Here is a 25,788-nt window from a genome sequence, read left to right as displayed (position 1 = left end):
ATACAAGTACATACAGTACTGTATTTTCTATTAAAATTTTTGGGATGTGGAACGAATCGCCCGAGTTTCCATTATTTCCCATGGGGAAATTCACTTTGATATACGAGCGCTTTGGATGCTTCTGGAACGAATTATGCTCGCAAACCAAGGTACCACTGTATATATATTTATATTTAGGGGAGTGTTAAAAGCACGTTTTTTGAGCGTGTGTATGATACTCTTGTTGTATGTGTTTCTGGCTGTGGTTCCTGATAAAAGTTTACATTAAAAACAAATTATAAGATTACCTGAATTATAGCCGTTTTGGGGAGAGAAAGGCATGTTTTATGCACGTTTATTAAAAGCCAACCTTGCTTCTCCTCTCCTCTCTTTTCCTTCAAAATCTGCTTTTATACTGACCGATGGCGAACGCTGCTGTATTTCCACACAGAAACCAACTGCTACAGCCACGTGTGTCGCGCGCATATGACGTAAGCATATATTATGCTCAAACAAGGCACGTGCTTATTGCGTTGTGTTGCTTTTCCCAGCACATACGCACATTCACGCCTCTTTCCTTCTGTATTCTGCGCATCCTACTGCCTGCCTTACATTGACTTGTACTGAACTGAACTTTTTTTTTTTTTAGCTTTCTTTTAATTTTTATTACCTTTGCTTTCCTTCCCATTCCAATTTTTCTTTTCTTTCATTGTGATTTTAACTCCCTGTAGCATGTTATTGACTGTAGCGTGTAGATCTCTGTTCCTGAAGACTTTGTGTAGGTATCTTTGTAACCCATTCTGGGCCGATCACTTATCACTTTGACTCAACGCATGTAAATTTCTTCGCTACTATCCGCCGACCTCATTTGCATGTGCGATTTTTAGAGAATGACTCGCGTTTTTGAAATCGCTACAAAAGCACCTATGACAGTACCCCGTCGGTTTTTAACGTGGATTTTTGAGAATCCAGCCCTCAGTTCCCTAAGGGACATTGGATGGCACTTGTCAGTCTGTTTTGACTGACGTAGTGGCAATTTATAAGGACTGTCACCCAATTTTCCAACTATTTCTTTCTTCAGACTTTGACAATGTGACTCTGCTCAGCCAATAGTGCAAAATCCCATTTCTCTTGTGTGTGTCTTTAGGTAACCTATGTGACGACTGCAGCAGCCTTTGTTACCTCCTTCCAGTCCTGGACACAATATTTGTCAGAAAGAAGTGCAGGAAGCGTGGCTTGGGCATGAGAATGCTGTGGGACTTCTGCCAATCTTTTTCGGACGAAAGCGTCTTGGGGATTAGCTGCCCTCTTTCTGCTGCTATGTACCAAGGTAAGGCATGTGATGCAGAGACGTGGGGGTGGGGGTGGGGGAGTCCATAGTCTGTTATTGAGAAAGACATGGGGGAAGCCACTGCTTGCCCTGGATTGCTAGCATGGAATGTTGCTACTCTTTGGGGTTCCGGAATCTTTCTATTCGTTGAGATTCTGCATGGAATGTTTCTACTCTTTGGGGTTCCGGAATCTTGCTATTCGTTGAGATTCTGCATGGAATGTTTCTACTCTTTGGGGTTCCGGAATCTTTCTATTCGTTGAGATTCTGCATGGAATGTTTCTACTCTTTGGGGTTCCGGAATCTTGCTATTCTTTGGAATTCTGCCTGGAATCTTGAGACTCTTTGGGGTTCCAGAATCTTTTGTTACTCTTTGGGGTTCTGGAATGTTGCTACTCTTTGGGTTTTGGCCAGGTACTAGGGACCTGGATTGGCCACCTTGAGAATGGGCTACTGGGCTTGATAGACCTTTGTCTGTCCAGTAAGGCTATTCTTAGGTTCTTATGGTCAATGAATAGTTGATGTGTATTTGTCCGGTACAATGTTGCTGAGTAGGTTCCTGGCTCATAGCAGCAGTTTATTGAACTAGATTCAATCATGGTAGGATGCTCTTTCCAACCTTATTTTCACTAGCAAACAGGAATAGTCATTCACAGCAGAGATGGACAGGAAAGGGAGTGGATTATCCCAGTCCCTTCTCAGTGGAGCTTAGAATGTATTTGGAGCACATAAATAAGACAAATAAGAGATTTCAAGAAACATATTCGAGTAAAATGGTTAAAATCAGACGGGCTATGACCAGGAAGAACCAGGGTTTGAGATTCAAAAATCAACCTTCAAATGGTGGGCTTGAATATGGACAGAGAGGAGATACGATATGTCAACTTGGGAAGGCCACAAGACAGAAAGACTGGAGTCTGGAACTAGCCAGATAAGAGCTGCTCGATTTTACTACAGTTACTCTCTCACTTCTTTCCATCCTGGATTTGAAATTGTGAATTTGCATTGAATTTTCTACACAGATGCCTATTTACTCCCTTCTAGTGTGGGGCATTCCATGTAGGGAACAATTTCCCTGTCCCTCTGGCTGGAAATCATTGATGGCCCAGGGTCATTTTAATCAAGATTTAATGACCCTTTGATTGAAAAATCATTTGTGGTATCACAATACTACTATTTATTTATTTCAAAAAATGTACAACCCGCTTAAAATCTAGGCGATGAAGAGAAGGAACATACATAATATTTTAAACAAACAACAGTTCGCAAAACAATCGTGTACTCTAGGCATCTTCAGCATCTCTCCACCCTAGCGAACATAACAGAACCTCACAAAAAACATCTACAAATAATTGTGTCTTTAGCTGTTTCTTAAACCACATATGATTTTCACACAATCTCAGAGCCCCAGGAAGGGAATTCCAATGTTTTACTCCAACAATAGAAAACATGGAATTCTTCGTTTTCGTATAATGAATTCTGTTAGGGTGGACGGGATGACTCTTGGGGGAGAGATGCTGTATAAACGGTGAGGACATAAGAATAGCCATACTGGGTCGCCTTTATCCACATGTTTATTCACACCTTCAAAGAATCTCTCTCGGCTAAACCCATTAAATCATGTTTGTGTACGTGTTTCACAATTATATTTTTTTATAATTGTTTCCACCATTTTGCCCGGCCTTGGAACCCTTTTTAAAAATCGGCATAACATTGGCCACCCTCCAATCTTCAAATGCCAATAAGTTTGTGTCCGTTCTGATCACCCTTAGCTGCTAGACTGAAATCTAGTTCCTGTCAGCGTAAGAGAAACCAGAAGCTGTGTTCTTCTGTAGGGTGCAGGACTCTGGAATAATTTTGACGCCTAAATTTGGTTTTCTGTCTAGTTTGCCAGAAATTTCTGCAGTTCTATCCAGAGGAACGGGAACGTCTGTGGGAGGTGGAGGCTCCAGGCGATTGGAGCCAGCGCCACAACATCTGGTTGAAGATTCAACTGGACCGGATCCAGTCAGCCAGTGCGTTCTAGTTGATAACAGTAAGGTGTCAATCCTATGTCTGCTCCGTGTTACCTCCGAGAGGGCATGTCTGATGTAAAATATGGAAAAATTCCAGAGCAGGACAGTATGTTTATTCCGTTTCTCCTCAGCCAGATGTGATTTTCTTGCTAACACAGTGTCTTGGGCCAGAATTATGCAGGACGGGAGAAGACATTTTCTTATCATTTACGAGGGAGTGCTGAAAAGTTCTCAGCCCAACCAACTTCAAGTTTTCAAGGTTCAAGTTTATTCAAAAATTTTATAAACCACCCAATCGGCCTTCTAGGCAGTGAACATATATGGGGTAACTATACATCCTTTAAAACAATAATCATTATTAAAAACATTTAAAAACAATACCAAAACAAATAGGAACAAAAAAGGGAAGAAGGATAGAACTACAATTTGTCAAGTAAGAAAGAGAAGATATAGGGAAAGAACAAAAGGGAGGGTATCTAAAAATAGAACAAAACTATGTGGCCCTAAAAAGGGCATTTAGGTCTCGAAAGCATCAAGAAAATTCTAAGCGTTATTTTGTTACTAACTGAAAAAAGTGTTTTATTTTGCAAAGTTCCAATTTTATATTACATTAGTGATTTCTATTCTGCCATTACCTTGCGGTTCAAGGCGGATTACATAAGAATCATCATGAAATTAGGTAATACATAATGGGTAATTTGAACATTTTAGATTTGATGAGGAGTAGATGGGATGGATTTTTGTTTCTTTTATGAAGGTTTTGTAGTCTGAATCGTAGTCGGAATCATAATGCTATGTTTTGACATTGTTTCAGATCACTGATTGAACCATGTCAATGAAAAATGTGGAACTTTGAGCCATCATGAAGTTCCTGTTCCTGCGGAAGAAAACTCCAAAGCAAATCCATGAATGTATGATGCAAATATTGAGTGACAAATGCCTATTATACTCTACAACGAAGATACCAGAGTATTTTTGAGAAGAGTTACAGAAACATCAGACACGATGTGCCAAGTGTGTTGAACTTAGGGGGTGAATGTGTGGAATAACTTGTACGTTTCATGGCTTGGTTGTGCTGAGAACTTTTCCGGGTAACTGCCTGAAGGGTTTTGGGTGCTCTTCTGCCCTGATTCCTCTCCTTTCTCCCATCAAAGACAGTAACAGTCTTGACTCGAGCCCCCACCCTTCCACTGCCTTAGACTCTAGACTCACAGCTCTTTCTTTCAGGACACAATGATCCTCGCATGTCTTCTGAGGAGAGGGGAGACTGTGGTGCGGAGCAAGCACAAGATGGTGAACCTAGACACTCGGAGAGCGGGGAGGTGAGCTGGGGATCGCATATTAATACATGCATGCATATTAAAACATATTAATATAATGCAAACAACTCTGCAGCCCCCTTCTCCCAATAAATACATCTATTTAGATTCATAAAGAAAGGGAAAAGAGAGAAAAAGAAATCTGGTGTATGTTTGAGCTGTCTGGAAAGTCCCGATGATTGAAATTTCAGCTTGTGTTTCTAGCATATGTTGCGTCTTTCAGTTGCAGAGTTTTAAAGAGCTTCCCAATGCAAAGACAACCATGAAGGAAAAGAAAGACGAAAACCACGGAGTTCTAGAGACGGACAGCACAAATGTCCAATTTGAAGGCGAAGAGAAGGTTATTCAGGAGTCCACTGAAGTTCGGATTTGTAAGAAACTCAAAAAAAGAAGTGCCACAGATGGATATGTCAAAGAGAAGACTTCAAAGCATACCAAAGCAGATCCTTAACTATTTATTCCAAGCAGAATTTGGGCCATTTAAGTTAGAGAACAGCTTCTAAAAGTCTTCTCTTTCTCAAGAAGACCTAAGAATATCTACAGTTAGATTCTATATAGTTCTTGTCGGACTGTGTTCAAATATACTTAAGATAGAACGGCCTCCCTGGTGGAGGTGCTGGAGCCCAAAACAGGAAGAGTATTCAAGAAAGTTGGATGCGGGATGAAGCCTGGTGGCCTCTGCAGTAATGTGGCAGGAATGGTGAGACTAGATGCTGGCGCTCTATAGCGTCATCTGCTGCTTCAAGGGTAAGAGCCTCTTCATGAGGGTTGAGCAAAATGAGCGAAGGTTGCCTAAATATTCAGTGCTGAAGCCTGATGAAGGAAGGGAGTGTACGTCTTATAAGCACATAAGCACATAAGCAATGCCTCTGCCGGGTCAGACCTGAGGTCCATCGTGCCCAGCAGTCCGCTCACGCGGCGGCCCAACAGGTCCAGAACCTGCGTAATAATCCTCTATCTATACCCCTCTATCCCCTTTTCCAACAGGAAATTGTCCAATCCTCTCTTAAACCCCAGTACCATACTCTGCCCTATTACGTCCTCTGGAAGCGCATTCCAGGTGTCCACCACCCGCTGAGTAAAGAAAAACTTCCTAGCATTTGTTTTGAATCTATCCCCTTCCAATTTTTCCGAGTGCCCTCTTGTTCTTTTATGTTTTGAAAGTTTGAAGAATCTGTCCCTCTCTACTCTCTCTATGCCCTTCATGATCTTGTAGGTCTCTATCATGTCTCACGTCTTGATTCGTTCTATGTCTAAGTTTCTAGAACCCAAATCCTTAAACATTTTAATACACTCACTTGTCATCGCTAAGCTTGATTATTGTAACTCGCTATTGTTAAACATTACTCAAAAGGAAAAGAAACGTTTACAAATAATCCAAAATACTGCAGTTAAAATCATTCATAATGGAAAAAAATTAGATCATGTAACTCCCTTTTTGATTGACTCACATTGGCTTCCCATTAACCAACAAATAACCTATAAAATTTTGCTTTCAGTATTTAAAACGCTATCCACCAACGAACCTCAATTTATAGATCGGTTTCTCATCCCTTACAACACGACACGTTCACTTCGATCTACATCTCAGGGACTGCTAATGGTTCCTTCTTTGAAAATTATTGGAACCAGACGTCACATAGAAACATAGAAATAGACGGCAGATAAGGGCCCAGGGCCCATCTAGTCTGCCCACCTTAATGTCCCTCCCCTACCTTTGCCCTGTGAATAGAGCCCACGTGCCGATCCCATTTGGCCTTAAAATCAGGCACGCTGCTGGCCTCAATCACCTGTAGTGGAAGACTATTCCAGCGATCAACCACTCTTTCAGTGAAAAAGAATTTCCTGGTGTCACCTCATAGTTTCCCGCCCCTGATTTTCCACGGATGCCCTCTTGTTGTCGTGGGACCCTTGAAAAAGAAGATATCTTCCTCCGCCTCGATGCGGCCCGTAAGATACTTGAACGTCTCGATCATGTCCCCCCTCTCTCTGCGCTCCTCGAGCGAGTATAGCTGTAATTTGTCAAGCCGTTTTTCGTATGGTAGATCCTTGAGTCCCGAGACCATCCGGGTGGCCATTCTTTGCACCGACTCCAGTCTCAGCACATCCTTGCGATAATGCGGCCTCCAGAATTGCACGATATATATTCTGTAATGGCCCCTTTAACCTGGAACGCCTTGCCTTTATATATAAGAGAAATTAAAGATCTCAGCAGATTCAAAAATAATTTAAAAACTTTTCTATTTAGAGATGCATTTAATGTTTAAATAATTCATTTCTAACAATCTTGATCCCATTCCATATGTTTTTCCCTTATTTGGTTTTTCTTTTCTTCCCAATTATGAAAAATATTAATATTGTAACTGTCTTCTCTTCCTTTTCCTTTCCCTTATGTATCTGAGTCTGTTTGTTCTGTCAGTTTGTTTTTAACCCCTTTTAAAGTTGTATAATGAACTCTAGATCTATCTTATATTTTAATGTTACTCGCTTAGTATGTAATAAGCGATTTATCAAATTTAAATAAACTTGAAACTTGAAAGCTAGCATTGGCCCAATCCAATTGTCATTGTTTAAAAAATTTATACCCCACTCTGCTCTTAAAAAACATGAAAGTTAGAGCATAACAATCAAATTGCAAAATTAAATCAAATAAAAAAATAAAAATAAATCTACAACTTGTTTGTTGACCTTTTATTTTTACAGATCTTAAAGGATTTGCATGTGAACCATGACGCTTTGGGGTCCTTCTATTAAGGTGCGCTTAGCTACGGCGCCCATAGAATAAACCGAGAAGAGAGTTTAGAGATGGCTAAAACCAAAACTCTCTCCTCCACTCTTTGGCAATAACTTTCCACTTCCCCTCTGCTCTGACCACCTATAGGCCATTCCTGGGCCTACCTTAAGAAGCCCTGAAAATCGAGTGGACTCTGTGTGTGCAGGAACAAACCCCATGTGTTCCTGACTCATTCTGCTACTCCATTTTCAATTGCAACCAGCATGGGCAGCATGCCCATGTTGATTCCAGTCGCAAAATTACTCCTGCGGGAAGACTCAGCAGCCTTTCAATGGAGCAGCCGCACGGATCAGGAGTGAGTGGGGTTTGGTTCTGCCTCTGGCTTCTTAATGTAGTGGTTGGGCAGCATTGAGGGAGAATGAACAGAGCCACTGCCAGGGGAGTGAGCTTGGGAGGGAGTCTTATGTATAGTTGACAGGTATGTATAAAGCATGCAACATAAAATATTAAAAAAAAAAGGCATTTGAAAAACATTTGGATAAAAACTTGTACCAGAAAAAAACCAAACAGACTTGTACTGTATCTATGGCATATTGTAACCTGTTAACTGTATATTATGTAAGTTAACATGTAACACGTTCTGAGCTCTTTGGGGAGAATGGGCTAGAAAACAAAAGAAAGAAATTTACAGTTCTTGGATTTATGCATTTTAAGCCTCTTCACCAAAAACAGTGCACAGGCGAGATAACGCAGCCAGATGTAACATGTTAACGCAAAGTAATGTGAAAAGCTTCTGCACTAATGGCTCCAGGGCATGTAGTGCTGGCAAAAGCTGCCTTGTGAGGGATATTAAACAGGAGATGCCCAGAGCAGGAATTTCATAAGCCAGTCTTGAAAAACTCTGCTCTACAGGTGTCCTGGTTCCTTGCATCAGCTGCAGGTGCAGTAAAGTGACCTTCCCAAGGCATTAGGTTTCCGGAGCCCCAGAAGATGGGAATCGAGGAATAACCTTTTCCTTGCTAGTCTGATAACTGTAAGACTTGTAAAATTTACAGAAAAAAAATAAAATAGGTGAAAGGTGTATCCCTTCCATACAGAACCTGGACAGTGGTTTTTGGGTAATGCCTCCTTCTGTCACAGGGTGGCACTGTTACCCTGCTATAGTACAGTCATAAGAATGCATTTTACTGGGCTGATAAGAATCTTCTTTGTTATTTTTTAAAATATTTTGTTTTGACCATCAGATTTTCAAGTTTTTATCTATCTTACATGCATGTAGTTCCTGAGATTGTCTCTTAAAGCTGTGAACCGCATTGAACTATATTAGGTTATGTGGTATATAAATGAGAATGTAATGTAAAGAACATATGAGTGTGTGATTAATTATAGAAACATGACGGCAGATAAAGATCAAATGGCCCATCCAGTCTGCCCATCTGCAGCATCCACTATCTCCTCCTCTCCCTAAGAGATCCCATATGCCTGTCCAATGCTGTCTTGAATTCAGACGCAGTCTCTGTCTCCACCACCTCTTCTGGGAGACTGTTCCACACATCTACCACCCTTTTTGTAAAAAAGTATTTCCTCAGATTACTCCGGAGCCTGTCACCTCTTAACTTCATCCTACTCCCTCTCATTCTAGAGCTTCCTTTCAAACGAAAGAGACTCGACTCGTGCGCATTTACATTACGTAGGTATTTAAACATCTCTATCATATCTCCTCTCTCCCGCCTTTCCTCCAAAGATCTTTAAGTCTGTCCCCATACGCCTTATGACGAAGACCACACACCATTTTAGTAGTCTTCCCCTGGACTGACTCCATCCTTTTTATGTCTTTTTGAAGGTGCGGCCTCCAGAATTGTACACAATATTCTAAATGAGGTCTCACCAGTCTTATACAGGGGCATCAATACCTCCATTTTCCTACTGGCCATACATCCTTCTTGCTTTTGCTGTCACCTTTTCAACCTGGAGGAGCATCTGGAAGGTATAGGAATGAAAGATTGGAAGAGAGTCCTGCCCTAAAACATGAGAACCAAAGAACAAACATCACCATAATGGACAGACAAAAGGTCTATCAGGCCCATTATCCTGTTTCCAACAGCAGTTAATCAAGGTCACAAACATCTGCCAAGATCCTAAAAGAGTAAAATTGATTTTTTGTTGCTTATTTTAGGAATGAGCAGTGGATTTTTCCCGAGTCCATCTTCATAAAAACTTATGGACTTTTCTTCTAGGAACTTGTCCAAACCTATTTTTTTAAAACCCTGCTAAACTAACTGCTTTTACCATATTATCTGGCACAAATGTTGAATGAAGAAATCTCTGATTTGTTTTAAATTTACTACTTAGTAGCTTTATTGCGTGCCCCTAGCCCTATTTTTGGAAAGAGTAAACAAGCGAATCACATTTATCCGCATCATTCCACTCAGTATTTTATAGACCTCTATCGTATCTCCCCTTTGAACTTGGCTCATTGTTCTATTACATCCAGAAAGATGGAAAACACATTGCGAGAGCCCAAGAGTTTTGCTTCAAAACCTGTTGCCATATGCTGCCTCTCTAAAGTTCACACTCCCTCGATCCCCAGGGCTTACACTAGACTTATTTTAGGCATCGCTAATATTCCTTGACAGCTTTTCTAGGGCTGAAGTGTCTTTACAAAGTAACTGCATGTGGAAATAGTTTAAGAATTAGGTTGGAGGTTTGTACAGTTGTCCATAGTGTGCTTTGCTCTTTCCCCTTCTCCAGCTGACGTATTGCAGAGGGACTCAAAGAGGCAGGCAAGGTCAGCACAAAGCCTGAGGCTTCTGCAAGAAATTCCACACCACTGACTGCAGGAACATGACTATCTATTAATAACATGCTTAGTTCTAAGCTCATAGTGCTAATTTCTCACAAAAGAATGAATCAGCCATACAAATTCTAGATCAGTGTTTCTGAACTCGGTCCTGGAGCCAGTCCCCGCCCCCCAGCCAGTCAGGTTTTCCGGATATCCATAATGAATATGCATAAACTTGATTTGCATACACTGCCTCCATTACATGCAAATTTTTTTCATGCATATCCATTGTGGATATCCTGAAAACCTGACTGGCAAGGGGGGACTCCAAGACCATGTTGAGAAACACTGTCCTAGAGCATGCAGGAGCTTTTCTGAACAATCACTACCTCTCAGTGTATTTCCATCCCTGTTATCTCCCAGATATGGCTATACTTTGCCTTATATATTTTTCTAATTAGTTGCGAAGTGAAGAAATAGTCTCTTTTTTTTTTTTTTCTTTTCCCTGTTCTGTGCTTTGTTCCTGAATTCTCTTTGATCCCCTCCTCCCTTAAAATTTCATTTATGAAAGTTTACCCTCTCCTCTGATATTGAGCTTGATTTTGCAAACCAGTTGCTTGCTATGCCTAGAGCAGAGGTTCTTGACCCAGTCCTGGAACACACCCGGCCAGTCAGATTTTCAGGATATCCATACTAAATGTGCATGAGATAGATTTGCATACAACGTAGGCAGTGCATGCAGATTCTCCTCATGCATATTCATCGTGGATATCTTGAAAACTAGACTGGCTTGAGAATCCATAGCCTAGAGGTTTCAAGAAGCGCTTCTACGGGTGGAAGAGGTCCATTACGGATATCTATCGAAAGTGCTTTTACTGTCTGGAACCAGATCACAATGTTCCTAACTGTCCTCATTGTGCCAGCATGTCGTTAAGTGCAAGACATTCCAGGAGCTACAAAATGAACGGCTTTCATTCCTCACCATCAAACTCCTCTGCATCACTGAAAAATCTCCAAGGAGAATAAATAAAGCGAGTAAAATCCATTTGAGGCATCACAGACTGAAACCTTCATATGAGAGGAGGAAGAACATGCCACTCAACTTCAGGGCGTGGTTCCTGCTCAAAGGTCATGAAGAAAGAGGCACCTCATAGGAGAGATCCTTTGAAACAGGGGTCTCCAGACTTTTCGCCATGAGGGCCACATTGGGTACTTCAGCACTTTTTAGCAGGCTGTACTAAAAAAACATAAAAAGTTCTGATTTGTGTCCAGGGTGGGAAGGACATGTCTGCGGTTTGTATTTTATGCAACCATTTGATTGGTTGACATTGTTGGCCTATTAACAAAATGCAAACTCTTTGTGCAAGCTCTGGGTGAATCTTTTCATAAAGCTGGTGAAATACATCCTAATCGATGGATGTTGGTTTCCGTGCTTGGCTGTGTAGAAAATACGGGCTTGTTATCGAACTGACTTAATACTTCTCTGACTACCTGCTGCAGAGTAGTGAAGGAACAGCACAGCTAAACCGTGTCATTCGAGCATCACAGGCTCGTGGTCAGAAGCAGCATATTGTCAAGCTGCCATATTTGCCCCCTCTTTTACTAAGGGGCGTTAGCATTTAGTGCGCACTAAATCAACTAGCACGCCTTAGTAAAAGGACCCCTTTATGCCGTAAACCAAACATTACTGTATTCGTTTCTGCCTGCAGAATTTAATTTACAAATGAAAAGCTCGCTGCTCTTGACCTCTCAATGCTAAAGGTGACTGACCCAGCAGGGACGATGCCTGTCCATAATGGAGCCCTTTCTGCTGCTGGCCTGACTTTCCGCTGACAGCATTAGCTCTCTGATGCCTTTGTTTTAAATACCTTTAATAGTTTTAAACTACACAAGAATCAAAACCTGGACAAATGCTGGGTTTTGGAAAGTCCATTCGGGAGCCCAGCCAGTGCTCTAAAAAGAGGACATGTCCGGGTTTTTCCGGACGTCTGGTAACCCTAACTCTGCACCTTTTACTGTGTAAATCAGACCCTCGGCAGGAGGCCAGAATGAAGACTGGGTAGTACTAAGGCCCTGTAATCACCTTTTTGAAAATGAAACTGAATAAGTTAACCCCACCTCCCCACCCTGTGAAGCTGCATGGCCTTTAATTTCCTTAATGACATGGTAGTAATCGTTAATTGTATTATTAAAAGGGCTTGAAGGCTGCATTAATGCAATGTGACCTTAGATCAGCAAGAATCACCTTTTCATTATGCTTAAAAGATTCCTTGCACTGATAGATTGATCTCACCACCAGCAGTGAAAACATTTATTGAGAAAGGGGATTTTCCTATCAGAACCAGCAGATGGTGCCATTGTGCTATGCATTTTGCCCCTACACTACAGCACATAATATATGGCCAACACACTCAAAACCTCCACTGTAAAAATCAGTTTTGCAAAAATTATTGATCCTATTACATCACTGTGAACTGAAATTGGGGTAGGCAAAAGTCTTAGAGAAACACGGATAGCTTATGCAAACAGGCTTGTTGCTTATTGCTTCCGTTTTCTATCACTGGCTCCAAAAAACCTCCCCTCAATTTTATTTTCCAAAAGAGCTGTTCTAATGATAGAGTCCAACAGTCCAGTCGTATCTTCGAAATATTGTACTAAGATTAGAAAAAAAACCCAGCATAGAGTTTCTTTGCCAGGCCTGAAGATTTAGAATCAAAAACCTTTTTTGTTTTAGTCAGATGGAAAGTATAATGGTTTTGACACCTTTTACAATGGGAAAAAGTATCAGCAGGTTTGGGTTTTTTTCTTCCTTCAGAGTTCAGGGATACTGTGAGGCATCCGCTAAAGGTCATAGTAGTCATTTTGCACTGGCAGCCTTGATGAGCAGGAGTAACTGGGTATTGCTCTCGCCCATAAGAGCCCATAGGACCACCGGATATTTAAATGGTAGGCCTGAGGGGAGGGGGCCTAAAGGGATGGGAGGTGATTGGCCTTTCCGCTCATGGTTGAGGGGGGGGGGGAGAGGAGAAAGGAGGATCATGGTCACAAGGAAGGGAGGAACAGCAGGAAGTCTGAGACCGCAACCTGGGAGTTAACTGAGCACCAGCCAAAATTCAGTCTAGGGGCCAGTTAGCTTGGTGGCTAAAGTTAGGACAGCCTTTTTGCCATCCTAACTTTAGCTGTGTACCTAACCGGTTTCCCTTGCGGGTCTCAGCTGAATATTGGCCAGCCAGTGGCATAGCAAGGGTAGGTGGTTCACCCCCACTCACGTCATCCCTTCCTACCCCCTTGCCTATTTAAATCTTCGGCTGGTGAAGATTTAAAGAAGTATGAGGTCGGGGAAGGGAGGGCGTGAGTGTGGTGTGGGGGGGTGGGGGGTGGAGAGGTGCTAGTGCCCTACCAAGATGGCGCCGGGGCGGTCCGCCCCTTCTGCCTCACCTTTACTATGCCACTATTTCCAGCACCCATTGCAATTAGAATTAGCCATATATATTCAGCGTCAGTGGCCAGATGTGACCCAGTATTGAATGTCCAAGGTTAATTCTGCCTGCAGTGGTCAGAGGTTAAAGAAATGCTAATTGCCACAGGCTGAATATTGCTCAGTTAGTGTAAGGGCTGATAAGATATGGCTGAATTTGACATTTATTTTTAGCAGAAATCAGGCCCTTTCTGGTTAGGTTTCCACTGAATTTACCTGGATATATATGTTCAGGTAACCTTAGCCGTGCTTTTTGTAAGGTCTGACTTACCTGGGTAGGTATCATTATTGCTGAGAGAAAGTAAAACAGTGCCTCAAGGACATCCAAGTGCCACCTCTTTTTATCTAAGTAAAAATATGACTTGGTAGGAGGTGGTGGGCATAAATGATTATGACGGGAACTTGAAACGATATACATATCATAAGAGGTTCTAAGGATTGACGTCTGTATAGTTATGATATGCCCGCCACAAATTTTATTGCTCAAAGTAAAAATTAGAGTCATACAAAATAGAATTCATATAAAAAAAACATGTGTGATGAAATGAATAATGGAATCTGTTAGAAACAGATAAACTTTCATGCTTATCATCGAGATACCCCATTTTTTTTTTACTATCAAATCTCTTTTTACCTGGCAGAATTTTACTGGACTAGAATGAAAGAAAATGGGGAAATATTCAAGTTTTGGGGTTTGTCTGACTAACTTCAAAAGGAGGGGGAGGGGGCACCATAGAGCAGAGGTTGCATAGGGCGCAATTATAACATGCTCTGGCCCTGAGTATATGCAGCTGGCAGCCGCTTGGGAGACGGCTGGGGCAGGGGTGGAGCCAGGGATGGGACTGGGGGGGGGGGCAGAGCAATGTGTCCTCTCTTTTGAATTCACAAATATGCTGACCCTAAAAGTCCAGAATCAATTATATGCCAGATATATTTGGAGAAAGTGGCTTTTTCTCTCCTAGGAATGAACGTTTTCTTTGAAATCCTATGTTAGAGGCAGTGGCATAGATAGGGGGTCCGCCCCGGGCGTGTCCTTCCTCCTTTCTGCTCACCCTCCTCTCCTTGCCATGTGCACGCCCCCTTGTCTTTTTACTTCCCTGGTGCGAGGTTGCCGTCGGCATCGGCGCTCTCTCTGACATCATTTCTGGGACCCGCACGCTGCTCACGCCGGAGAAGCTTTGAAGGTACGGAGTAAGGGAAGGGGGAACATGCGTGCAGCGGGGGAAGGGGCACCGCCACCCTTACTGCGCCACTGGTTAGAGACAGGTGCTAGGCTTGATGACCTTTCAGTTTGACCCAGCATGACACTTTCTAATGTTCTTATATTATTTCATTTCATTTTCGAACCCACTTTTAACGAAGTGAAGTATAAAGGAAATAAAAATGAATAATGAAATAAATGGCAAAATTGGGATTTCTTTGAAACAACCTGCTGTTAACACCTTTCAAATGTGCCAGTTTCTTGCTCCTCTCTCTCTTTAACATTTTTTCCTAGTGATTTAGTAGCCGTCTGGCCAATATTCAAATTGTTCTCAGCGACATATTCAGCTACCTGGTCTCCACGCTAAAGCTTTATATTCAGAAACAGACGAAAAGAAAAGAAGTCTAATTGCTGACATGTCCATAGACTAACATGCATGTGTTAGCGTTTAGCGCATGGTTAGTGCGTGCTAAAAAGCATAGCGCACCTTAGTAAAAGGAGCCCTAAGGGGAAAGACCGGAGCTTCAACTAATAAGATAAGTTACATTGTTGCAACTGTTGAATAAACGGCTATATAAATGGTTACACTGTTGCAGTTTTAAATGAACAGAAGATAAATTATTACTCAGTATTGCAAAGAAAAATTCTAATAAATAAATAAATAAGAAAACAATAAAGAGAAAGAAATTTTTAAAAATGGTTGGGTTTTTTTTGCCAAAGACTGTATATATGAGCCAAAAGCAGCAATCTTGCTGAACCAAGTGCAATTGAGCAGCTATTCAAGAGGCTTCCCCCTCCCCCTCCCCCCGGATTAGATTAAAATCTGACATAATTTGAAATGCATTTTTGATATAATACATGGAATCACTGGGTAATCAATAAGGAATAGTACTGCTCTCTAGTGGAGTCATATATTGTGATTATAGACTGTCTATTTGTTTTGCAAGATTTAAATAGCCAAGAATGGCTCCTGGCTGATTAAATAACGTTTTAGGGCCCAACTACAGATATTCAGCGGAAGATAATGGATAGTCATGGTTAGCAGCTAGCCACTAACTGGCTAAATTGCAAGATACGGCTATTTGGTGCCAAACTGGCTTTAACAGTTAAACTAGACTGCATCTCTAATTGCTAAAGCCTGGATTCTAGAAATGACGCTTAACGCTAGACATCTAGGGCTCCTTTTACTAAGATGCGCTAACGTTTTTTAGCGCACACAGGAAATTACCGCGCGCTATGCTTCCAGAACTAACGCCAGCTCAATGTTGGCGTTAAGGTCTAGCGCACGGGGCGATGTAGCGCACGCTATTCCACATGTTAAAGCCCCAGGAGCCCCTAGATCTAGGTGCCTAACATAATTGTTTAAAAGGCTTAATCAGTGCCGCTAATTGGCAATTAACGAATCGTAATTGACATTAATTGGACGGTAGGCCTGGTTAGGGGGCAGAGCGTGGGCATGTAGGTACCTGTTTTGGACTTAGGTGCACTCATTTAGCCCAAGAAAACCCGGACATAAATAGAGTGTTCCTAAGATTAGGATGCCAACGACCCCCTAAGACCTAGCGCGACTCTATCAAGTGCTCCTAACTTTCATAGTGTCGTGTTTAGTGTTGCACTACTTGGTGCCTATCGGTTTTTTTCTTTTTGCTCCTAGTTCTGCCTCTTCCTCATTCACTTGTGGTGTTCCTCGGTGCTCGATTATATCTCCATTTTTATTTCACGTATTTCGTAGTCCTTTGGCAACTAATTCTGCTTTTATGTTGATAATATTTTACTGAACTTCCCCACCTCTTCTCTTTACATTGACCACAGTCTCTTGCTACTTGGATGGTGCATCACAAATTGGTCCTTGACCCTAGTAAAACAGTTGCTTTTTGGATCACATGATTTCTACTTCCCCCACCCCCCTCCCATAGCACCACTACAACTCTTTAATCTTATTTCTCCATCTTTGGTTGTTACAAATGACTTTTCGTTATCTTTTAAAGCTCAGATTTCAGGATTCATGCAAAAGGGCTTTGCCTCTGTTCAATTAAGTTCTTGCCTAGTTCTCTTGAGTATCCGTTAGTACGTACTCTCACATAAGCCTCTGTGTTCTCTAGACTGGACTATTGCAATTCCATCTTTCTAGGCTTTCCATCTTCCCAGATTAAAAAGCTTCAAACCTGACAAAACTCGAATTCTAAGAGCACAAAAGTTTCAACGTATTACTCCTTTTTTTAGTTCACTTCCATTGGCTTCCCATATCATTTTGAATCTTTTTCAAAGTTCTTTGCCTCACCCATGAAGTTTATCACCTAGGCTTACCGTCATATTGATCTTTGTTAACTGTGCCATACACACCTTTCCATTCCCTACGATTATTTGATGCTCATTGATTAGTCCTACGAAATCCTAAAGAGGCTCAAGATGAATTTATCTGCCATTCCACTTTGCTTTTCTTAGCTCTAAAATTATGGAAGACCGCTATCTATGGGGCTCATAATCAAACCTTAAACTCATCTAAAAACCCGCCCAAGTCAGCACTTGGATGACCTAAAAGACAGGTCCTCCAAGTGCTGATAATGAAACTCAATTTCTGGATGTAACGAGGGACTTTCTAGGCTTCTGAATGCTACTTTGCGCCCAGAGCTGAAAAGGGCATATCTGTAGGAGTGGTTAGGGCAGTATTTGGGCAGGTTATGGGCAAGTAAACAAGATATTTACCATTCAGTTAGGTCTCACACCCCCAAGTCTTTTATGGGGTGTGATCTGCGGCCTGGGTGTTTGAAGTCCTTTTCCTCACTTTTTAGATATCTTGGGGTTTTTTTTTCTGGAATATGAATTGAATGGTAAATATCTTGTTTACCTGCCTGGTATTCTGTGGACTTATTTGCGATTTTGGGCAGTATTTTAGCTTCTACCGTTTGCTTTGAATTACTCCATTGAAACTAGGCCAAATTGTTCTGAGCTGACTTTGATACTTGAAAACCTTACTGTTGGCTTTAACTTAAACTTCATTCACCCCTGCATCAATGCACACTACATTAAGGGTATTAAAAACACGCTTCAGTGATCTAACAAAACCTTCCCTCTTGTCTCCAGAAAGCATTTTCTTAGAACTGGAATTTCTCTGGGATTACACCATAACTGACAGTGAGGCTTGCGCTGCGTAAGCTCTTGTCAGCAGGCTCTCAATAGCCTTCTGCTGATGGATACCTGGAGATTAGACCCTCAATCACACAAGATTTAATTGAACAGCGAGCTGCTGGGAGTTCGTGACATTGTCGTTCTAAACCATCCGGTAAATAATCAATCAGAAGGAAAAGAAAAAGTGGCCTTGTTTTCAGGAGGAAATGTTTAGTGGCCAATTCAAGGCATGAGTTCACAGTTTGGTCTGATTGAGGAAAGCTTAGGTCAGACATTCATGAAGCAAGTTTTGGTAGGTCCAAGAGGAGAGTTGCCCATTGTTTCACGAAGAGAAACCACTGTATATATTGACACACGCAGGATTGTCTGCTGTCTGCTTATTGGATGGCTTTGATAACTCATCTTCCAAAGCGTAGCTCGGGATGAGTGGCATTTCGGGTACTGTCCTGCCCCAGAGGGCTACAGACTTAAATTGGTACCTGAAGTAATGAAGAATGAAGTGACTTCCCTGTGGTCACAAGGATTTGAACCCTGGCTTCTTTATGCTCACGATCTACCACTGGATTTCTCTTCTGCTCCTTCTGTCTTTCTATGATTTGTTATGCATTTTCTATTGTAGATAAGTAAATCCTATGGGATCCACATCTTTCTATGAGATGGCAAATTAAGCAACCAGTTGGAACAGTCTATTAAATTAAAGCAGCTTCAGTGTTTACAAATGTATGTACTTTGATCAAGATCATTTTCAGTTGGTGATTCAGGCACTTGGGCTTTCACAATTAGACTATTGCAATTCCCCATATCTAGGCTATACTACCACATCTATGCAATGTTTGCAAGTGTTATTTTATTTATTCATTTAATTTTCTGTACTGTTCTCCCAGGGGAGCCCAGAATGGTTTACATTAATTTATTCAGGTACTCAAGCATTTTTCCCTGTCTGTGCTGGTGGGCTCACAGTCTATCTAATGTACCTGGGGCAATGAGGGCATTAAGTAACTTGCCCAGAGTCACAAGGAGTAGTGTGGGTTTGAACCCACAACCTAAGGGTGCTGAAGCTGTAGCTTTAACTACTGCATCATTCTAGAAATCAAAATGTAGTGAAAGCGAGCCAAGTATAGGACAATGAAGTTATTGTGACATCACTGATGAGGTTGGCTCTTAGGCATTGGTGGAATGAGGCATTATGATGTCACAATACCAGCTCTGGTTATCAAAGGCTGAAGCTTTTCACACTATTTATTTATTCAATTTTCTATACCGTTCTCTTAGGGGAGCTCAGATTGGTTTACATGAATTTATTCAGGCACTCAAGCATTTTTCCCTGTCTGTCCCGGTGGGCTCACAATCTCTCTAAGGCACCGGGGACAATGGGGGGATTAAGTGATTTGCCCAGGAGCAGCTTGGGCTTGAACCCACAACCACAGGGTGCTGAAGCTGGAGCTTTAACCACTGTGCCACTCTCTCCCCCAGAATGCTACAGCAAAAAAGATCTATGGGAAACAAAGATCAGATAGAGTGACACCATTGCTATGAAGCCTTCATTGGCTTCCTATTGAAGCTCGATGTTAGTTTAAAGTCTGTATGATTATGCACCAGAGTAAATCATGGTAAAGGGGGTGGAACTCCTCTCGTATGAGGAAAGACTAAAAAGGTTAGGGCTCTTCAGCTTGGAAATGTACAGCGCTGCGTACACCTTTCAGGGAGAACCTGCTGCCTTGGGGAAAAATACGCATATGTATGTGCTCAGAGTTGCTGAGTTGCCCAGTTCCAGGTTGAAGATTTTGGAGCAGTCCTGGTTTTAAACTTATATCTGTAGAAAGATTTATGGTGCACTAATCAGTTACATAAACAAATACATGCCTGTTAGTTTTCTAGGGAAGACCATAATATCTCATCCAGGTTCAGCTATCTTTGCCTACTTACACAACACCAGACCCAGGCTAATGAGAAATACTTTTATTATGAAAATAGAAAAATATAATTCATAAGCCAGCAGCAATAACTAATTATTGTTCACAAAATATCCGATTACATATATGAAACTCAGTACATAATTATTACAACACTCTTGCTAGATAAATAAGTAAAACTAATTCTTACACTCTAAATAATTCCTTACAATAATAATTCCTGATTAGCAGCAAACTATTACAGATTATCACCAAGAGTAGCTTCACTTCTCCTTATCCCGAACCACAATAGGATTCATTTATCTAACCCCAGCTGATAAAATAATAAAATTCCGTATTCTCACCATCCAATTAGGCCTTGGCACAAAATCAGGTGAAAGGGAAGACGTCCACTACCAGAACAAGAGTTCGTCAGCCACTGGAGAAGCTGTAACTTAGGTTGGCAGCAAAGGTTTCCTTGATGTGATGGAATCCAGATCCGTTTAAAGGTCCGGATCGCTCTTTCAGGCAGAGAGTCACAAAAGGTAACTTTTCAGGTCTTAATTATTATAAGATGTGCAGGGAATCCAATGTTAAGATGTAAGCTCCCTCACATCCCAACACAGAATAAATTATAATTAGCATGTTTCACTTGGATCTCATCAGATGACCTCTCTGGACCAATCCAGAAACAGAACTTAGATGAATAGCCTTTCTGTATAGAGTCTCGTACAGACTGTGAGACAGAGGCACCTTCGTTAGATAAGAAGCATAAGAGCAATTCCTCCCCCAAGATTCACACAGGCTAAGCATGTAGGCATAGCTGGATGTCCTTGACTAGAATACAATTCTGGTACATACCCAGAATGTATCAAGCAGAAACAGCAAAGATGTATTCTTCTTTCTGTTCTTGCTAGGTTTAGGCTGGAATGATTTCTTGCAAAAAATGGTTCAGGCTTGATGATATCAGAGAGGCCTAACCTTCAGATGCAAATAAGGAAACACCCCTACATATCCCAAAGCAGTGTGGGATTTGTAGTGCTTCATTCTGCCCATTGAAATCAGTGTTTTAAGCCTCATAATGCACTGGGATAGGTTTGCCAGAAATTTAGGACTGTCCCAAAATCTCCAGTCTGGAGCTGGATAACTTGGCATAACATAACATAAATTTTTTATTTATATATCACAAAAGCCTTTTGGTTCTATGCGGTTTACAAAAAGTAAAACTGTCCAAAGTCAGTGAGGTACAACATATCTAGGTAGGAGGGGGACAGTGTACTGACCAAAGTCTGTAGGACTATGCCTGCTACCATCTTTGACACCATTTTTAAGCCTTGGGCCTAGTGATGCCAAAATCTTTTTCGTTTCTTATCTGTTAGCCAAGGGGGCCCCACTGCCAGAGAAATGTGAGATAAGAAGGATCCAGCATGGATCCAGTTAGTGCCTAGCAGTCTTATCTCTAAGACAATTTATGATGACACCGGACATTGGACAAAGAATGCAGGACATTCTGGAGGAAATACTGCTTGGTAACAAAGACATTATTGATCAAAGGTACCTTTTTGGCGGGATCAGAAGACAAGAAGAATAAAGGATGTGACCAGTATCGGGCATTTGGCCATGAGGTGTGAAAAAGATAACTTCAAGTATGTGCAGGAGAGAAGTCTGGTTGGTGCGAAGAGACCAAGACAGCCGGGAGAACTGTCTTTATTAGACTGATATCCTGTGCTGCTGTGAAACCAGGTTGGAGGGCACAGTCTCTTGATGGCTTCCTGCACTAGTGTGAGACTGTACCCATCCAGAGAGTGTGACCGTACCTCCAGAGAATGTGACGGGTCGTAAACCATCTAACACCCTGCAGAGCAGAGAAGGCTGACTCATTGTCCAAAGGATCACGTTGGAGACATTCCTCTTTCTCATTGGTGAGCAGATATACCTTCATATGCTTCAGCTGGGTTAGTTAGGCAGATTCATGGCCATTCTTCCGTGTTTTGAGTAGTTTTATAAGATTGGTGCTTAGTACAGTGGTAAATCCTAGGTGTGTGTTACTGTCTCTTAGTAACCTCGTTTCCATGCATAGCCTGTCTCATCAGAAACATTTTTGTGCATAGTTGTCCAGTGTTATTGTGTTCATTTATGAATATTTACACATGCATGCATGCGACTGAGCTGTACTTTCCCTGTACACATGTGCAAGTGTGCTTTCTGTAGAGAAAACCCCATAATAAAGACAATTGCTATCAGGGCAGTGTGGTTATTACCTATAAGCGAATAGACAAGCTAAAAGCTGTTCCTTGCAGTGCTAAGAAAATAAACCCCTAGACAGCATAGCACTAACCATCTTACAAGTCCTCGAGTTACTCATGGTATGGCATTAGTAATGAGAATTACAAGGTAGGTAGAAGAGGCTGCAGCATAGCACTGAAGCAGTATTCTAAGGTGTCTTCAGAAGGTTTGACAGATTTAGAGAAAATGCGTTTTGAAGAGCTTTCTGAAGTGGATGTAGCTGGCTGATACCCTGACCAGTTGGCTTAGTTGTGGATCTCTGGAGGTGGCTTGATATGATAGGAATCTTTTCTGAGTGTAGCCTTTGACTGGGGGGGGTGGGGGGAAGGAGAAGAATGTTGAACGGCCAGGTCCGGCAAATACGAATTGATTAGCCAGGTAGTTGGATAGTAGACCTTGTAATGCTTTGTAGAAGAGGCAACCAAATTTTTCATCTCTGTGACCTGAGTGAAGAGAGGGAGATGAATGAGAGAAAAATGTAGCTTGGAGGGCCTCAGGAAGAGAGTTCTGATACGGATACTCCCTGCACCTTCCTTACCTACCTCACCAGCCCAAGATCACACATTGTTCCAAAATGATAAAATTGTGAATAATTTTAATTGTTAATGCTTGGGGCCTAATTGCAGAAAATACTCAAGGGAGAAACAGGAATTGCTCACACTAATACCGGTTTGTAAAACGACAGCAGTTGAAATGGCACCAGCCCTGCTCAGGGCAAAAATGGAATTTTCTTGTATGAAAAGCCGGAGCAGGGCCGGCCCATGTTTACTGCTTGTTTCTCAAAGCCCCTACAGGCCATGTCATATAAACGGGTCATGGGATCCATTGATTATGTGTCAGTGCCTTTGGTGTCAGTAATCAATAACAGTAACCTGTAGTGCAGAGAAAATGCAGCTGTGTTTTAGCTACAATACATCACCTTTCACACCTTTACAGTTTACAAAATGCCTGCCCAGAGCTCACTGTGGCCGTGCGGAGAAAGGAATCTATCTAAAGCAGCCTGAATTGTCTCCTTCAGTGTCAGAGGCTGAGGGGAGATATGACTGAAGTCTACAAAATCCAGAGTGGAGTAGAACGGGTACATGTGGATCAATTTTTCACTCCGTCAAAAATTACAAAGACTAGGGGACACTCGATGAAGTTACAGAGAAATACTTTTAAAAACCAATAGGAGGAAATATTTTTTCACTCAGAGAATAGTTAAGCTCTGGAACGCATTGCCAGAGGATGTGGTAAGAGCGGATAGCGTAGCTGGTTTTAATAAAAGGTTTGGCCAACTTCCTGGAGGAAAAGTCCATAGTCTGTTATTGAGAAACATAGAAACATAGAAATAGACGGCAGATAAGGGCCAAGGCCCATCAAGTCTGCCCACCTACTGTCCCTCCCCTCCCTTTGCCCTGTGAATAGATCCCATGTGTCGATCCCATTTGGCCTTAAAATCAGGCACGCTACTAGCCTCAATCACCTGCAGTGGAAGACTATTCCAGCGATCAACCACCCTTTCAGTGAAAAAGAATTTCCTGGTGTCACCTCGTAGTTTTCCGCCTCTGATTTTCCACGGATGCCCTCTTGTTGTCGCGGGACCCCTGAAAAAGAAGATATCTTCCTCAGTCTCAATGCGGCCCGTGAGATACTTGAACGTCTCGATCATGTCCCCCCTCTCCCTGCGCTCCTCAAGCGAGTACAGCCGCAATTTGTCTAGCCGTTCCTCGTACGGGAGATCCTTGAGTCCCGAGACCATCCGGGTGGCCATTCTCTGAACTGACTCCAGTCTCAGCACATCCTTGCAATAATGCGGCCTCCAGAATTGCACACAGTATTCCAGGTGGGGTCTCACCATGGATCTGTACAATGGCATAATGACTTCCGGCTTACGAAACCCCTGCGTATGCAACCTATGATTTGTCTTGCCTTGGATGAAGCTTGCTCCACTTGATTGGCAGCCTTCATGTCCTCACCGACAATCACCCCCAAGTCTCGTTCTGCTACCGTTCTTGCTAGGATCTCGCCATTAAGGGTATAGATCTTGCATGGATTTTGGCTGCCTAGGTGCATAACTTTGCATTTTTCGGCATTGAAGCTGAGCTGCCAGGTCCTAGACCAGCGCTTCAGTAGGAGTAGGTCGTGTATCATGTCGGGTGTCGAATCTTCGTCCGTTGTGCATTTGCCCACTACAGAAAGACATGGGGGAGGCCACTGCTTGCCCTGGATCGGCAGCATGGAATGTTGCTACTCTTTGGGGTTCCGTAATCTTGCTATTTGAGATTCTGCCTGGAATCTTGAGACTCTTTGGGGTTCTAGAATCTTTTGTTACTCTTTGGGATTCTGGAATGTTGCTACTCTTTGGGGTTCCGGAATTTTGCTATTCTTTGAGATTCTGCCTGGAATCTTGAGACTCTTTGGGGTTCTAGAATCTTTTGTTACTCTTTGGGATTCTGGAATGTTGCTACTCTTTGGGGTTCCGGAATCTTGCTCTTCTTTGAGATTCTGCCTGGAATCTTGAAACTCTTTGGGGTTCTAGAATCTTTTGTTTCTCTTTGGGATTCTGGAATGTTGCTACTCTTTGGGGTTCCGGAATCTTGCTATTCTTTGGGATTCTACCTGGAATCTTGAGACTCTTTGGGATTCTAGAATCTTTTGTTACTCTTTGGGATTCTGGAATGTTGCTACTCTTTGGGGTTCCGGAATCTTGCTATTCTTTGAGATTCTGCCTGGAATCTTGAGACTCTTTGGGGTTCTAGAATCTTTTGTTACTCTTTGGGATTCTGGCACGTTGCTACTCTTTGGGGTTCTGGAATCTTGCTATTCTTTGAGATTCTGCCTGGAATCTTGAGACTCTTTGGGGTTCTAGAATCTTTTGTTACTCTTTGGGATTCTGGAATGTTGCTACACCTTGGGTTTTGGCCAGGTACTAGTGACCTGGATTGGCCATCATGAGAACGGGCTACTGGGCTTAATGGACCATTGGCCTGACCTAGTAAGGCTGTTCTTATGTTCATCCTATATCAACAGATGGAGTTTGCCGTGAAAGTGACGAGGAACGCAGAGAGCAGCTTTTCATTTTAGAGGCCCCCAAAGAGTGCAGCCTTGCCCTTTGATAAATATTTGATCAGACGCTAGGAACGCCCTTGTTGTAGGAGATCAATGTAGCTATTCAGAGCCTCCTTAACTTTTTGTGCTATTTTGGGCGGCATTTTTTCCCTTCCCCTCTAAACAGAGTCACTGGTGACTTTGCAAGAAAGACAGTGGAAGACACAATATTACACAAGAACATAAGGATAGCGATACCGGGCCAGACCAATCATCCATGTAGCCCAGTTTCCTGTTTCCACAGTGGCCAAAAACAAACAGGAGAAACTGCCTTCACACCAGTGAACAGCAAACAAAACAACAACGGTGACCAATGGTGCTCAGTCTCAACTCGACACGATCATGTTTCGGGCCAGAAGGGCTTGCCTCAGGAGTCTTGCAGTTAAATCATGATAGTTAAGACGTACAAATTCACAAGATCTTTTCAATCATCCTATGAAACACCACTCCTTTGTAAACCGGCGTTTACTGCTGACTGCTGCTCAGAGAACCAGCGTATGCTACTGTCCGCTTAAGTACTTATATCACTTAAGTACCTGGGAGAATCCCAGAG

At 42.2% G+C, this 25,788-nt stretch overlaps 1 protein-coding gene across 3 annotated transcripts in view; it reads left to right on the top strand.

Annotated features, from left to right (window-relative positions):
- FAM169B (family with sequence similarity 169 member B) overlaps positions 1 to 25,788 on the top strand; it is a 132,229-nt gene that overhangs the window by 28,535 nt on the left and 77,906 nt on the right. For 2 of the 3 annotated variants that reach the window (XR_004537005.1, XM_033920895.1), the window contains exon 6: positions 1,127 to 1,309. Coding sequence is in view for 2 of the 3 variants with exons in the window: in XM_033920895.1 (XP_033776786.1) it covers positions 1,127 to 1,309 (183 nt within the window). In the remaining variant the exon portion in view is untranslated. Of the gene's footprint in view, positions 1 to 1,126; positions 1,310 to 3,195; positions 3,325 to 4,551; positions 4,647 to 4,866; positions 5,609 to 25,788 lie in introns of those variants that run through there. The other variant, XM_033920894.1, reaches the window with a different exon arrangement.

Source organism: Geotrypetes seraphini, chromosome 14 (assembly GCF_902459505.1).
Source record: "Geotrypetes seraphini chromosome 14, aGeoSer1.1, whole genome shotgun sequence".
Lineage (NCBI taxonomy): Eukaryota > Metazoa > Chordata > Amphibia > Gymnophiona > Dermophiidae > Geotrypetes > Geotrypetes seraphini.
Note: the sequence above shows the minus strand (reverse complement) of the source record. Positions and strands in the feature narration are given on the sequence as shown.